General features: G+C 41.9%; 2 protein-coding genes across 6 annotated transcripts in view; one reads left to right on the top strand and one right to left on the bottom strand.

The window, feature by feature from the left end:
• Window positions 1–215: 215 nt before the first annotated feature.
• c34h6orf136 (chromosome 34 C6orf136 homolog) lies at window positions 216–6,815 on the bottom strand. 3 transcript variants are annotated; one of them, XM_029732259.1, is made up of 8 exons: window positions 6,614–6,815; window positions 6,280–6,337; window positions 3,862–4,073; window positions 2,988–3,722; window positions 2,801–2,889; window positions 2,447–2,647; window positions 2,214–2,283; window positions 216–2,070 (listed from the first exon to the last, which is right to left on the bottom strand). In XM_029732259.1, the coding sequence occupies exons 3-8, from the start codon at window positions 3,958–3,960 to the stop codon at window positions 1,927–1,929; spliced, it is 1,338 nt and encodes a 445-aa protein (XP_029588119.1). In that variant the 5' UTR covers window positions 3,961–4,073; window positions 6,280–6,337; window positions 6,614–6,815; the 3' UTR covers window positions 216–1,926. The 3 variants fall into 3 exon arrangements, with proteins under 3 accessions (XP_029588119.1, XP_029588118.1, XP_029588120.1); XM_029732258.1 differs by lacking the exon at window positions 6,280–6,337; XM_029732260.1 differs by lacking the exon at window positions 6,280–6,337 and having other exon boundaries at window positions 6,710–6,810.
• Window positions 6,816–7,184: 369 nt separating this feature from the next.
• The window catches only part of LOC115173815 (ATP-binding cassette sub-family F member 1), a 28,916-nt gene continuing 22,612 nt past the window's right edge, over window positions 7,185–13,488 (top strand). For all 3 annotated transcript variants that reach the window (XM_029732243.1, XM_029732244.1, XM_029732242.1), the window contains exons 1-3: window positions 7,185–7,440; window positions 8,289–8,335; window positions 8,450–8,527. In XM_029732243.1, the coding sequence (XP_029588103.1) occupies window positions 7,368–7,440; window positions 8,289–8,335; window positions 8,450–8,527 (198 nt within the window). In that variant the 5' untranslated portion in view covers window positions 7,185–7,367. The remainder of the gene's footprint in view (window positions 7,441–8,288; window positions 8,336–8,449; window positions 8,528–13,488) is intronic.

The following is a 13,488-nucleotide window of genomic DNA, read 5'->3' as shown; positions in this document are numbered from 1 at the left end:
TATCGGAAATTCCTCAACCACACACTTCTGCACTGTAGAGCTAAATTTGTGAAATATAGGATTTTTTTTTTTAAACAATTGACTGACTGACCAGTCGGATCTTTCTGAAATGCGTAAATCTTGCTGATTTTTAAATAAGATTGAAGTTGTCTGGCAGTGTTAAGGTGCAAATGTTTGGTAGGATGATATAGGAATCAGTCAAGGACAGCAGCAGGTACACACCAGTGATTTGTTTTATTCACACAGACAGCCAGGTTTCACACCAGATGTGGGTTATTGCAAATAAGTGAGAAATCCTAAAGTAGCAACACGGCACTAGATAAGAACGATTTAATTCGATCAGATTTTTTATTTCGGAAGTCATAGGTAACACTACTTGAAAGGGGTCGTAACACCTTTACAAGTGTTCCAGTATCATTCATGACTCATTTATTGATCAGGTGTTATGTATGCCCCCTTCAAGTAAATGTTAGTATTAATGGTAGTGCTAGATCTAACACGTGGCATGCTGTCACCTAGTCTGAGAACACGTAGTCTGAAACACACTGTAACAATGATAGAGGAAGCTTGAGTTGCATTCTTATGACACGTACAGATACTCATCCTACAATTATTACATTTTTTTTGCTACTTATAACCCTTAAACTGTCATTCCAATCAAGAGTATTGTTCAGGTGCCACTTGTTAGCCATCAGAAAATAGTGTCAGTACCGAACTGGCAAATTCACATTTTTAGAAACCTGAATCCAGAGTCATGTCATGCAACTGTGTTGGTCTGTGTCAGGGACATGAACCCTGGTTGAGCTGAGGTCAGGTCCAACACTTACTGCAGGCCAGGCAGTCTGCAGCTGCCTCCTCTCCTGTCCCTCACAGCCAGTTAGCCATCCAACAAGGAAGGACCATAGCAGTTTAACCAGGGTAGGATGGGGTTGTTTGTGAAAGTTAGTTCTCAACAATGAGGACATGAGACTTAATGCCCTTCAAAATAAAAGTTATGAGATTGACATGTACACTTCAAAATCAAAGTATTTTTGTGAAGTTCGTACAAGGACAGAGACAGACATCATGCATTCATATTAGCATCCATGTGGAATAAAGCAACCTATTCAATGACTTTCCACTGGTACACTGAGATCATAGGGTCTGTTAGGAAAAAGGCCCACATTGAATCATGGTGGGAGAACATAGATAATAGCCAGTTATATAGAATGTGGTCTCGTCTCTCCATATAAAGACTCCTTGCCTCAATACGGGGTTCCTTGGGCTGTGTGAAAACTGTATTCAAAGGAAACCGACAAACGTGTGCCCAGTTCCCAGGCACACTCAACTGCCCCATAGGCTGAGGGCACATTAAACAAAAAATGACTGATTTCAATAATGATGAATCCATTTAACTTAAATGTTAATCCGGCATCAATTGTTTTTAAACAATGCTTTTTAAAAAAAGAAGCATTTAACAGTCTTCATGTAATGCAGTGAAAAGGTTTGTCCAATAATATATGCCATTTAGCAGACACTTTTATGAGTAGCAGACTATGTAGTGTGAGCGTATAGGCCCAGAAGGTTGTTCAACATCACACAAGCGCTGTGCAATCGTTTGTTTGTGCGTTAACAAGGAACTGACTCAAGGTATCGACTCGACTTACTGGATAAACTGAAGTCCTGGATTGCATATTAACTGGATTGCATATCAACTAAAGTAGTAGCTGCTATTCTATTGCTGTGTGAGTCCAGAGAGAGAACGGTTTTGGAGGAGAAATGTTTTTTTTAATTTTTTTTTATTTATATTTATTTTCAGAGCAGGCATTGTACGGGTGAACAGGGATAAACTATTTTTTTTCTCAACACTGATTGCCTGTTTCCCCCTCTCCCTGTTACTTCTCCATTGGTACACACATGCTCGTTCCTCCAGACCCTCCATCTCTATCAATCTCGGCCTTGTCGGAGGGAGGAGAGCAGGAGGGGCAGGAGGTTGAGGGCTGGCCGGTGCTCCTGGACCCCCAGGGACACGAGGGCTCCCGCTAACAGAGTGGTCACCCCAGGCAGGATGGGCGGCTGGGCTTTCATCACCTGGAGGAAGACGGGAAAACAATACTCAGCATGTTTGAGGTGATCAGTTTAGGCAAGGCACAGAACCTGAGGGTATTTCTTAGCTATTTGTAGGCATTTCTATTTCAGAGTCAAAGGAGACTGAACACCACATGGCCACTGACTTTTTCCACTTTGTGACAATGTATGAGTCCATCATGGCCAAGGTAGAAGGTAGAGAACGCATCATATGACCTGTTGAAAGACAGTGTTTATTAGAGTATGAATGATCATAGAGAATTAACAGTGAAGAGGAACATTGACCAAAAACACTATCTGTTCCACACAATACCAAATCAAATCAATACATTTCTGTCTGAACATTGTGTAAAGTTAAATCCCAGTCAGGTTTCTGTACCTGTAGAGGTCAGTTTTGTCCTTGCGGTAGAATCTCAGCAGCAGAGAGAGGAAGGGCAGTCCTCTGACACTCCACCTGGCCTTGATGGTCCTGTCCTCTGGGTGCTTGGTCAGTTTCAGTACCTCTAACCGGGCCTCAGCATAGTAACAGAGACACAGCAGCCGCCACAGAGACAGGCTCAGCTGGTACAGAACTCTGCCCCTAGAGGATAGAGACAGTATAGCTGTATTATAATATAGACCTACTATGGGGGTTTATATGCGTGTAGTTACATATGTATAAATATCAGGGTTCGGGTCAATTCCATTTCAGTTCGGGAAGGAAACTGCTAAGTAGAGAGAAAGTAGCATTTACCTGGTCTTGGCATTTAGAATACAGTTGACGAACTCGATATCATTTGTGTACATGGTGTAGTCATGACTCTTCATAAAGAAACTAGGAAGCTGCAAATCAAATAAATGATCATCAATACTAATAACTAAATAGCAGTGTATGCCATCAAACAGCCATCCCCTAACAAACCCCTCTTCTCCTCTCTTACCTCAATCCTCAGCTTTTCATACATCAATGCCAGTTTCTCCTCGTCTTCCCTCTCTCTGTCGCTGTGACCCCCCTCTCCTGTCTTTCTCTCTGCATAGCTACTATACAGAGAGGTGTGGAGCAACAGTGACAACTCCTTCTCTAGTCCAATCATATGGCCCGATTTGTTCCCATAACCAGGCAATGGCTCCATCCCAGGACAGTGGAAGCAGTAGAACCTAGATCCATACATAAATGGAGCTGGACATCCTTCTGTCTCAAACAGGCTCCGGAATGATCCTCTCTCCCTCTTTTCTGTTTTTGTCTCTCCCTCGTTCATCATGGTCTTGGAACCTTCCACCTGAACCTTAGTCGTCCCAATACTGATGTCATCCTCTCGGCTCCCGTCCACCGTGGTCAAGGGGAAGAGGAACTCCATGGGCCTACTGAGTCCTCCCGGAGCCAGGAGTTCACCTAGTTTAATCTGCCCAAATAGAGGCACCTCCACCAGGGTGTGCTGGCCATCACACTCCCCAGGGCCAGGCTGCACCAGCACACACAGACTGACAGTCTCTTCCCAGTCCTCGTCCAGGTCCGGGGGCCTCTGGCTGTGGGGTTGGCCCTGGCTGGCATGGTGGAAGGGGTGTGACAGGGCCAGATGCTTGATGTTCTGGTACCTCAGACTGTTGGGGGGAACCAGGGCCCATGATGCGCTACTGAGCGACCGGATCTGTCCACTCCACTGCACATCCAGCGCCTGCATATTCACGAGGCAAGTAAAGATTTTCCATAAGGTGCTCTTATATAGCCTGGTCCCAGATCTGTAACAGATCTGGATCCAGCCTTGCTCTCATTTAAATATGTAATGAATGTAGACCTGTCTGTCAAGACAATACCTGAGCAAGACTCCAGCACTGTTGCTTGACTGGTTGCCTGTTGCCATGGCTCCTCACACACCCCACCCACAAGGCGATGCCCCCTCTACAAGCAGCCATTCACAAACAGGGGGTATGTGTAACTCCAATCACCAGGGGCATTATTCCACAGCAACCCCAAGGAAGGAACAACTCTTTATCTTCTTGGTCCCCTCTCGATACCAAAAAAAAATCTGGATGAAGAGAAGGGGTTAGGGTGGGCCGTTGAGGGTGAACAGTCATTTTTAGACCATCATCTCAATGATATGTCCATATGATCATATGGCCTGGTGCGTGCATGTGTAGGCTACTCAAGGAACAGTTGTGAGTTCATGTGTAGGATGCTAGGCTGTAAATCAAGACCTATATGACCTACACTACCAGTCAAAAGTTTTAGAACACCTACTCATTCAAGGGTTTTTCTTTATTTTTATTATTTTCTACATTGTGGAATAATAGTGAAGACATCACAACTTTGAAATAACACATGGAATCATGTGGTAACCAAAAAAAGTGTTAAACAAATCACAATATATTTTATATTTGAGGTTATTCAAATAGCCACCCTTTGCTTTGACGACAGCTTTGCACTCTTGGCATTCTCTCAACCAGCTTCATGAGGTAGTTACCTGGAATGCATTTCAATTAACAGGTGTGCCTTTTTAAAAGTTAATTTGTTTCCTTCTCAATGCGTTTGAGCCAATCAGTTGTGTTGTGGCAAGGTAGGGTGGGTATACAGAAGATAGCTCTATTTGCTAAGACCAAGTCCATATTATGGCTAGAACAGCTCAAATAAGCAAAGAGAAACGACAGTCCATCATTACTATAAGACATGAACATCAGTCAATATGGAAAATAACAGACACATCTCAACATCAACTGTTCAGAGGAGACGGTTGAATTGCTGCAGAAACCACTACTAAAGGACACCAATATGAAGAGTCCTGCTTGGGCCAAGAAACATGAGCAATGGACATTAGACCGGTGGAAATTTGTCCTTTGTTCTGGAGTCCAAATTGGAGATTTTTGGTTCCAACCGCTGTCTTTTTGAGATGCTGTGTGGGTGAACGGATGATCTCCGCATGTGTGGTTCCCACCATAAAGAATGGAGGCGGTGTTATGGTGTGGGGGTGCTTCGCTGGTGACACTGTCTGGGATTTATTGAGAATTCAAGGCACACTTAACCAGCATGACCACCACAGCATTCTGCAGCAATACACCATCCCATCTGGTTTGGGCATAGCGGGACTATCATTTGTTTTTCAACAGGTCAATGACCCAACACACCTCCAGGCTGTGTAAAGGCTATTTTACCAAGGAGAGTGATGGAATGCTGCATTAGATGACATGGCCTCCACAATCCCCAGACCTCAACCAAAGTGAGATGGTTTGGGATGAGTCGGACCGCAGAGTGAAGGAAACGCAGCCAACAAGCACCCAGCATATGTGGGAACTCCTTCAAGACATGTTGGAAAGCTCATTCCAAGTGAAGCTGGTTGAGAATGCCAACAGTGTGCAAAGCTATCATCAAGGCAAAGGGTGACTATTTGAAGAATCTCAAATATAAAATATATTTTGATTTGATTAACACTTTTTTGGTTACTACATGATTCCATATGTGCTATTTCATAGTTTTGATGTCTTTACAAATATTCGACAATGTAGAAAATAGTAAAAATAAAGAAAAACCCTTGAATGAGTAGGTGTTAAAACTTTTGACCGGTAGTGTATATACTACCATCATTCGCTGCCTATACCATGACAAAGGGCAGATCTGGCAGCCATGAAATGTCAGACAGAATTTGTGAAAGTGAAAACAACCCCCCCCCCAAATTCTATTGAGACAATATTGTCATATGGAAGAAAACTTCAATGAGGTGGGAATGATTCAAGACATTTTCAAATGTACACTTCAGATTCAGTTTGACTATTCAACTTTTAACTGAATGAAGAAAGCAACACAACAAACACTGTCTTGTGAGTGTAGGAGCAACAGATTTGAAGCATGTCAGCCCTCCTTTTCTTTGACCCTACTTAAACTCTTTTGGAGCGCGAAAAAGCTATGCCAGTAGCATATGACAGTGAGTGGTGTAAACAGCAAACCACAAGATCATAATTGCTACTCAGACGTCTTGCCCTTCCAATAAGGCACTGTAATTTGCTACATTTGAACTCGACAACCACCTATAACTAGGAGCGAATATCGTTTTGTTTCTTCTACAACTGATCTTGATACATATACCGTAAGCAGTCTCTGCAGTGTACTGTTAACCGTGTCAACATTTGTTGATTTATTGTCCTAAGGTTACACAACCGATATTCACTAATGATTACAGAGACAGAATACACTAAGCACAGTTCCTTCTCGTAGTTTCAATGATATACAATACTATGACGTACCATTTCCCATTTGAGACTAATAACATGAGCTCGAGCTGATTTCCAACCGTTGGTAACCCTGTGGAATTGGTTGGTTTGAGTGACAACCTTGTATGCACGACCAGAAACAAAATTAACCATGCTTCAACTTTGAAGTTGATATGTATGGAAATACATTAATTGATTTATGAATATAGGGACCCATCAATCTAGTTAGAAAATACAAGCTAACGTTAGCTCACTACCTAGTTAGTTGATATGCGAGTAGTTAGATCACCATTGTTATTTTTAACACACTCCCGTGATTAGCATATTGGGTTAGCTAACGTTAGCTATCTAAGAGTAGCATGCATACCTGCTGTGTCAGAAGCGAATTGGATCGAAACTGCGATTAGTCAGTTTAGCAATGACCAGATAGTAAGACAATAATCCTCAAAGTCAGGTGTTTTACTTTGATATCCCACGTAATGTTTCGAAATGGGAAGTTATCAAGCGTTACACAAATGTCATTCCATCTCCCAATGTCCTTGTCCAGCAGCAGCATCACGCTAGCGTAGGAACGTTTCTAGAAGAAAAAAACGCCCACACGTCATACACCTGCGTAGCGCTGATTGGTGGAAAATGTGCATTTCATTAGATGCAGAAATATATATATATATATATATATATATATATATATATATAAAACAGTAATACATCGAAATCTGCTGTACATTTGTTTTGTAGGTCTTTTTCTTGACTACCTTTTTAATTAAACTTTCAAGCCATAAAGTGAGAAAATATATAATTCTGTAAGACCTATCCTATGCATGCAACAAATTATTATTTCACTATTAAAAGCTTTTTTGCTCGCAAGCGATTACAATTCTTGGACAAACCTACCAGTGGCGCTGTGAAATATTGCTTTACTCATTATTCACACGTCAACCGGCGACTGAAACTCAGTGGTGCTGTCGCTACGTCATCGAACGGAAAAATCTCAAACCGCATGTGTTGTGATAAAACACTTGCTCTTCTCTGACAGCCACTCTTACCACCGGTTTCAAGTAAAACAATTAAGACAAAGTCGTTGGTTTTCTGTTAATATCCGTATAAATAAATAGCAGAAAATGCCCAAGAAAGCGAAAGAAGACGCAGAATGGGAAGGAGAAGAGGGAGCAGTAGCACCATCAGCGGTGGCAGGTATCTAATTGCTGCCAGCAACTAAACTAATGGTTACAACTGAGTCTTCCAGGCGTTGCAATAGACTGTTAGCTAAGATAAAACGTTGTTAGCTAGCTAATGTGCCTCAGTCAATGATCTTTGATTAACAAGTAACTGTCCTGGCTGTCATGCGATATGGAGTATTTTGACAACATAGTCTGACATTAGTGATGGTTAACTAGCTAGAAGCTACGTTAGTTAACAGCTTGCTATCAATGCTGTGAAAATGATGCAGTGCCATATTTCTTATTTTTATTTAACCAGGCAAGTCAGTTAAACAAAGTCTTATTTACAATGACGGCCTACCAAAAGGCAAAAGACCTCCTGCGGGCTGGGATTAAAAATAAAAACAAATTAAATAAATAAAAACAGGACAAAACACATCACGACAAGAGAGACAACACTACATAAAGAGAGACCTAAGACGACAACACAGCATGGTACCAACACAACATGCCATGTAAATGTGTCAGACAAATGATTCTTGTTCTCTACTTGAAAGTCAAGTAGAGACAGCTCGACATTTAAAATAGTGACGGGTCGTTTGAGGAAGAGTAATAACCTCGGGGTCGTAGCTAGTTATTAATTTATCATTCAAGTCATGAAGGCTAGCTAGTTAGATAGCTAGGTCATAGCTAGTATGCATTGTTTGAAGAACTGCTGTGTTGCCAAAAGTCATTCTGAAAATGTGCCACCCCTACGCTCCCCTTGTAAAAGGCGTTGCCTCCCCTCTGGCTCATTTGGCCACTCTTGTTATTCAGTGGATCCATATGTTGATGACCAACTTGCTCATCTTTGTACCTACATTTTATCTCCCCTCTCTTCAGAAAAATCAGTAAAGAAAGGAAAGAAGGATAAGAAGGGGAAGAAGAGTGTGAGTAGTTATACCTCTTGTGGATATTTTGAGCTAATTGAATGTGGTGGGAAAGAAAATGTAATCGTCAATGTGAACATTTTAATAAAATGGTTCAACATTGTTCTCACACAGTTCTTTGATGAGCTGGCCACAGATAACAAAACTGAGAAGGAGGATGAACCTGTACTGAAAGAGACTCAAGGAAAGCAGGTAATTCTATTCCTTAACTACTACAGAGATATCATATAGGCTATTTTCTGGTAGATTAATGCTTTTTGCAATACTGTATCAATAACACACTCTCCTGGGATATATTGACATGAATAAATCTACCTTTTGCATAATTGTTTTTTTTCTTCCCCCTTCCCACCCAATTTGCTCTCTTGAAAGACAGTAGATGAGCTTGAAGCGTTTGGGGAGGTTGGTTATATGTAGCCACTACTAGTCAGAGTGGTAGCTAGCTTGACGTGTCGAATCTACAATGCATAGAGAACCATGATATATACAGTGCATTCGGGAAGTATTCAGACCCCTTGACTTTTTTCCACATTTTGTTACAGCCTTATTTTAAAATTGATTAAAGTGTTCCCCCCCTATTCTATTTATTTTTTATTTATTTAACCTTTTATTTAACTAGGCAAGTCAGTTAAGAACAAATTCTTATTTACAATGACGGCCTACCAAAAGGCCTCCTGTGGGGACGGGGGCCTGGGATTAAAAAGAAATGCAATATAAATATAGGACAAAACACACATCACAACAAGAGAGACACAACACTACCTAAAGAGAGACCTAAGACAACACCAACAAGACAGCAACACATGACAACAGCATGGTAGCAACATGACAACAACATGGTAGCAACACAACATGGTACAAACATTATTGGGCAAAGTCAACAGCACAAAGGTCAAGAAGGTAGAGACAACAATACATCATACAAAGCAGCCACAACTGTCAGTAAGGGTGTCCATGATTGAGTGTTTGAATGAAGAGATTGAGATAAAACTGTCCAGTTTGAGAGTTGGTTGCAGCTCGTTCCAGTCGCTAGCTGCAGCGAACTGAAAAGAGGATCGACCCAGGAATGTGTGTGCCCATCAATCTACACACAATACACCATAATGACAAAGCAAAAACAGGTTTAGACATTTTTGCAAATTGATTAAAAATAAACTTAAATATTCCATTTACATAAGTATTCAGACTGTTTACTCAGTACTTTGTTGAAGCACCTTTGGCAGTGATTACAGCCTCGAGTCTTCTTGGGTATGACGCTACAAGCTTGGCACACTTGTGTTTGGAGAGTTTTTCCCAATCTTCTCTGCAGATCCTCAAGCTCTGTTAGGTTGGAAGGGGAGCGTCGTTGCACAGCTATTTTCAGGCTTCTCCAGAGATGTTCGATCGGGTTCAAGTCCGGTCCCTGGCTGGGCCACTCAAGGACATTCAGAGACTTGTCCCAAAGCCACTCCTGCATTGTCTTGCCTGTGTGCTTAGGGTTGTTGTGCTGTTGAAAGGTGAACCTTCACCCCAGTCTGAGGTCCTGAGCACTATGGAGCAGGTTCTTTTTTTGTAAATTCTTTATTTAAATATTTTTTTCCCCCGTGGTATCGAATTGGTTGTTAGTCTTGTTCCATTGCTGCAACTCCCACACGGACTCAGAAGAGGCAAATGTCGAGAGCCGTGCATCCTCCGAAACACAAGCCGCACTGCTTCTTAACACAATGCCGCTTAACCCGTAAGCCAGCCGCACCAATGTGTCGGAGGAAACACCGTACACCTGGCGAACGTGTAAGCATGCACTGCGCCCGGCCCGCCACCGGAGTCGCTAGTGTGCGATGGGACAAGAACATCCCTGCCGACCAAACCCTCCCCTAACCCGGACGACACTGGGCCAATTGTGCGCCACCCCATGGGTCTCCCGGTCGTGGCTGGCTGCGACAGCCTCGACTCAAACCCAGAATCTCTAGTGGCACAGCTAGCACTGCGATGCAGTGTCTTAGACCACTGCACCATTTGGGAGGCCCCGGAGCAGGTTTTCATCAAGGATCTCTCTGTACTTTGTGCTGTCATGTGGCTGTCGTGCCTTTTACTGAGTGGCTGGCCACTCTACCATAAAGCCCTGATTGGTGGAGTGCTGCAGAGAGATGGTTGTCCTTCTGGAATTTTCTCCCATCTCCACAGAGGAACTCTGGAGCTCTGTCAAGAGTGACCATCGGGTTCTTGGTCACCTCCCTGACCAAGGCCGTTCTCCCCCGATTGCTCAGTTTGGCCGGGCAGCCAGCTCTAGGAAGAGTCTTGGTGGTTCCAAACTTCTTCCATTTAAGAGTGATGGAAGCCACTGTATTCTTGGGGACCTTCAATGCTGCAGACATGTTTTTGGTACCCTTCCCCAGATCTGTGCCTCGACACAATCCTGTCTCGGATCTCTATGGACAATTCCTTCGACCCCATGCCTTAGTTTTTGCTCTGACATGTGGGAGCTGTGGGAGCTTTTATATAGACAGGTGTGTGTGCCTTTCCAAATCATGTCCAATCAATTTAATTTACCACAGGTGGATGCCAATCAAGTTGTAGAAACATCTCAAGGATGGTCAATGGAAACAGGATGCACCTGAGCTCGATTTCAAGTCTCATAGCAAAGGGTCTGAATACTTATGTAAATAAGCTTTTATTTTTTATTTTATAAATGTGCAAACATTTCTAAATGCCTGTTTCTGCTTGGTCATTATGGGGTATTGTGTGTAGATTGATGAGGGAAAACTTTTATTTAATCCATTTTCAGAATAAGGCTTTAAGTCACAATGTGGAAAAAGTAAAGGGGTCTGAATTAGAGGTTGACTGATTATGATTTTTCAGCGCCGATACCGATTATTGGAGGACCCAAAAAAAAGGCGATATTTATTTATTTGTAATAATGACAATTACAACAATACTGAATGAACACTTTTATTTTAACTTCTATGGGCTAGTCAACAGCCAGTGGAATCGCGTGGCGCGAAATACAAATACCTCAAATGCTATAACTTCAATTTCTCAAACATATGACTATTTTACACCATTTTAAAGACAAGACTCTCGTTAATCTAACCACATTGTCCGATTTCAAAAAGGCTTTACAGCGAAAGCAAAACATCAGATTATGTCAGGAGAGTACCCTGCCAAAAATAATCACACAGCCATTTTCAAAGCAAGCATACATGTCACAAAAACCAAAACCACAGCTAAATGCAGCACTAACCTTTGATCTTCATCAGATGACACTCCTAGGACATTGTGTTATACAATACATGCATGTTTTGTTCAATCAAGTTCATATTTGTATCAAAAAACAGCTTTTACATTAGCATGTGATGTTCAGAACTAGCATACCCACCGCAAACTTCCTGTGAATTTACTAAATTACTCATGATAAACGTTGACAAAATACATAATTATTTTAAGAATTATAGATGCAGAACTCCTTTATGCAAACGCTTTGTCAGATTTTAAAATAGCTTTTCGGCGAAAGCACATTTTGCAATATTCTGAGTACATAGCTCGGCCATCACAGGCTAGCTAATTTGACACCCACCAAGTTTGGCGCTCACTAAAGTCAGAATTACTATTAGAAAAATTGGATTACCTTTGCTGTTCTTCGTCAGAATGCACTCCCAGGACTTCTACTTCAACAACAAATGTTGTTTTGGTTCGAAATAATCCATAGTTATATCCAAATACCACCAAATACCTTTGTTCGAGCGTTCAGGTCACTATCCGAAGGGTAACGCGCGAGCGCATTTCGTGACAAAAAAATTCAAAATATTCCATTACCGTACTTAGAAGCATGTCAAACGCTGTTTAAAATCAAATTTTATGCTATTTTTCTCTTAAAATGGCGATAATATTCCAACCGGGCAACGTTGTATTCATTCAAAGGCTGAAAGAAAAAAATGGAGAAGTCTCGTGAACGCTCATCTCAGTCTCACTGTCCCCAGGCTGACCACTCACAAACAGAGCTGCTGTACTTTGCCCAGAGACAGCAGACACCCCATTCCACTTTCTGGCGGCTTTAGAGAGCCAATGGAAGCCTTAAGTGTCACGTTACAGCACAGATGCTGTATTTTCGATAGAGATGCAACAGAAGGACATCAAATTGTCAGACAGGGCCACTTCCTGTATGGAATCTTCTCAGGTTTTGGCCTGCCATATGAGTTCTGTTATACCCACAGACACCATTCAAACAGTTTTAGAAACGTTAGTGTTTTCTATCCAAATCTACGAATTATATGCATATTCTCGTTTCTGGGCAAGAGTAGTAACCAGTTTAAATCGGGTACGTTTTTTATCCGGCTGTGAAAATACTGCCCCCTAGCCCCAACAGGTTAACTTAATATAATACATCAATAAAATCAATTTAGCCTCAAATAAATAATGAAACATGTTCAATTTGGTTTAAATAATGCAAGAACAAAGTGTTGGAGAAGAAAGTAAAAGTGCAATATGTGCCATGTATAAAAGCTAACGTTTAAGTTCCTTGCTCAGAACATGAGAACATATGAAAGCTGGTGGTTCCTTTTAACACGAGTCTTCAATATTCCCAGGTAAGAAGTTTTAGGTTGTAGTTATTATAGGACTATTTCTCTCTACCATTTGTATTTCATATACCTTTGACTATTGGATGTTCTTATAGGCACTTTAGTATTGCCAGTGTAACAGTATAGCTTCCGTCCCTCTCCTCGCTCCTACCTGGGCTCGAACCAGGAACACATCAAAAATAGCCACCCTCGAAGATTCATTATCCATTGCTCGACATATGCCGCGGCCCTTGCAGAGCAAGGGGACAACAACTTCAAGGTCTCAGAGCGAGTGCCGTCACCGATTTGAAACGCTATTAGCTCGCACCCCGCTAACTAGCAAGCCATTTAACATCGGTTACACCAGCCTAATCTCGGGAGTTAGGCTTGAAGTCATAAATGCTTGAAGCACAACGAAGAGCTGCTGGCAAATGCAGGAAAGTGCTGTTTGAATGAATGCTTACGAGCCTGCTGCTGCCTACCACTGCTCAGTCAGACTGCTCTATCAAATCATAGACTTAATTTTAACATAACACACAGAAATACGAGCCTTATATAATTAATATGGTCAAATCCAGAAACGATCATTTCGAAAACAAAACGTTTATTCTTTCAGTG

This window comes from Salmo trutta, chromosome 34, assembly GCF_901001165.1.
Source record: "Salmo trutta chromosome 34, fSalTru1.1, whole genome shotgun sequence".
In the NCBI taxonomy this organism is placed as follows: Eukaryota; Metazoa; Chordata; class Actinopteri; order Salmoniformes; family Salmonidae; genus Salmo; species Salmo trutta.
Note: the sequence above shows the minus strand (reverse complement) of the source record. Positions and strands in the feature narration are given on the sequence as shown.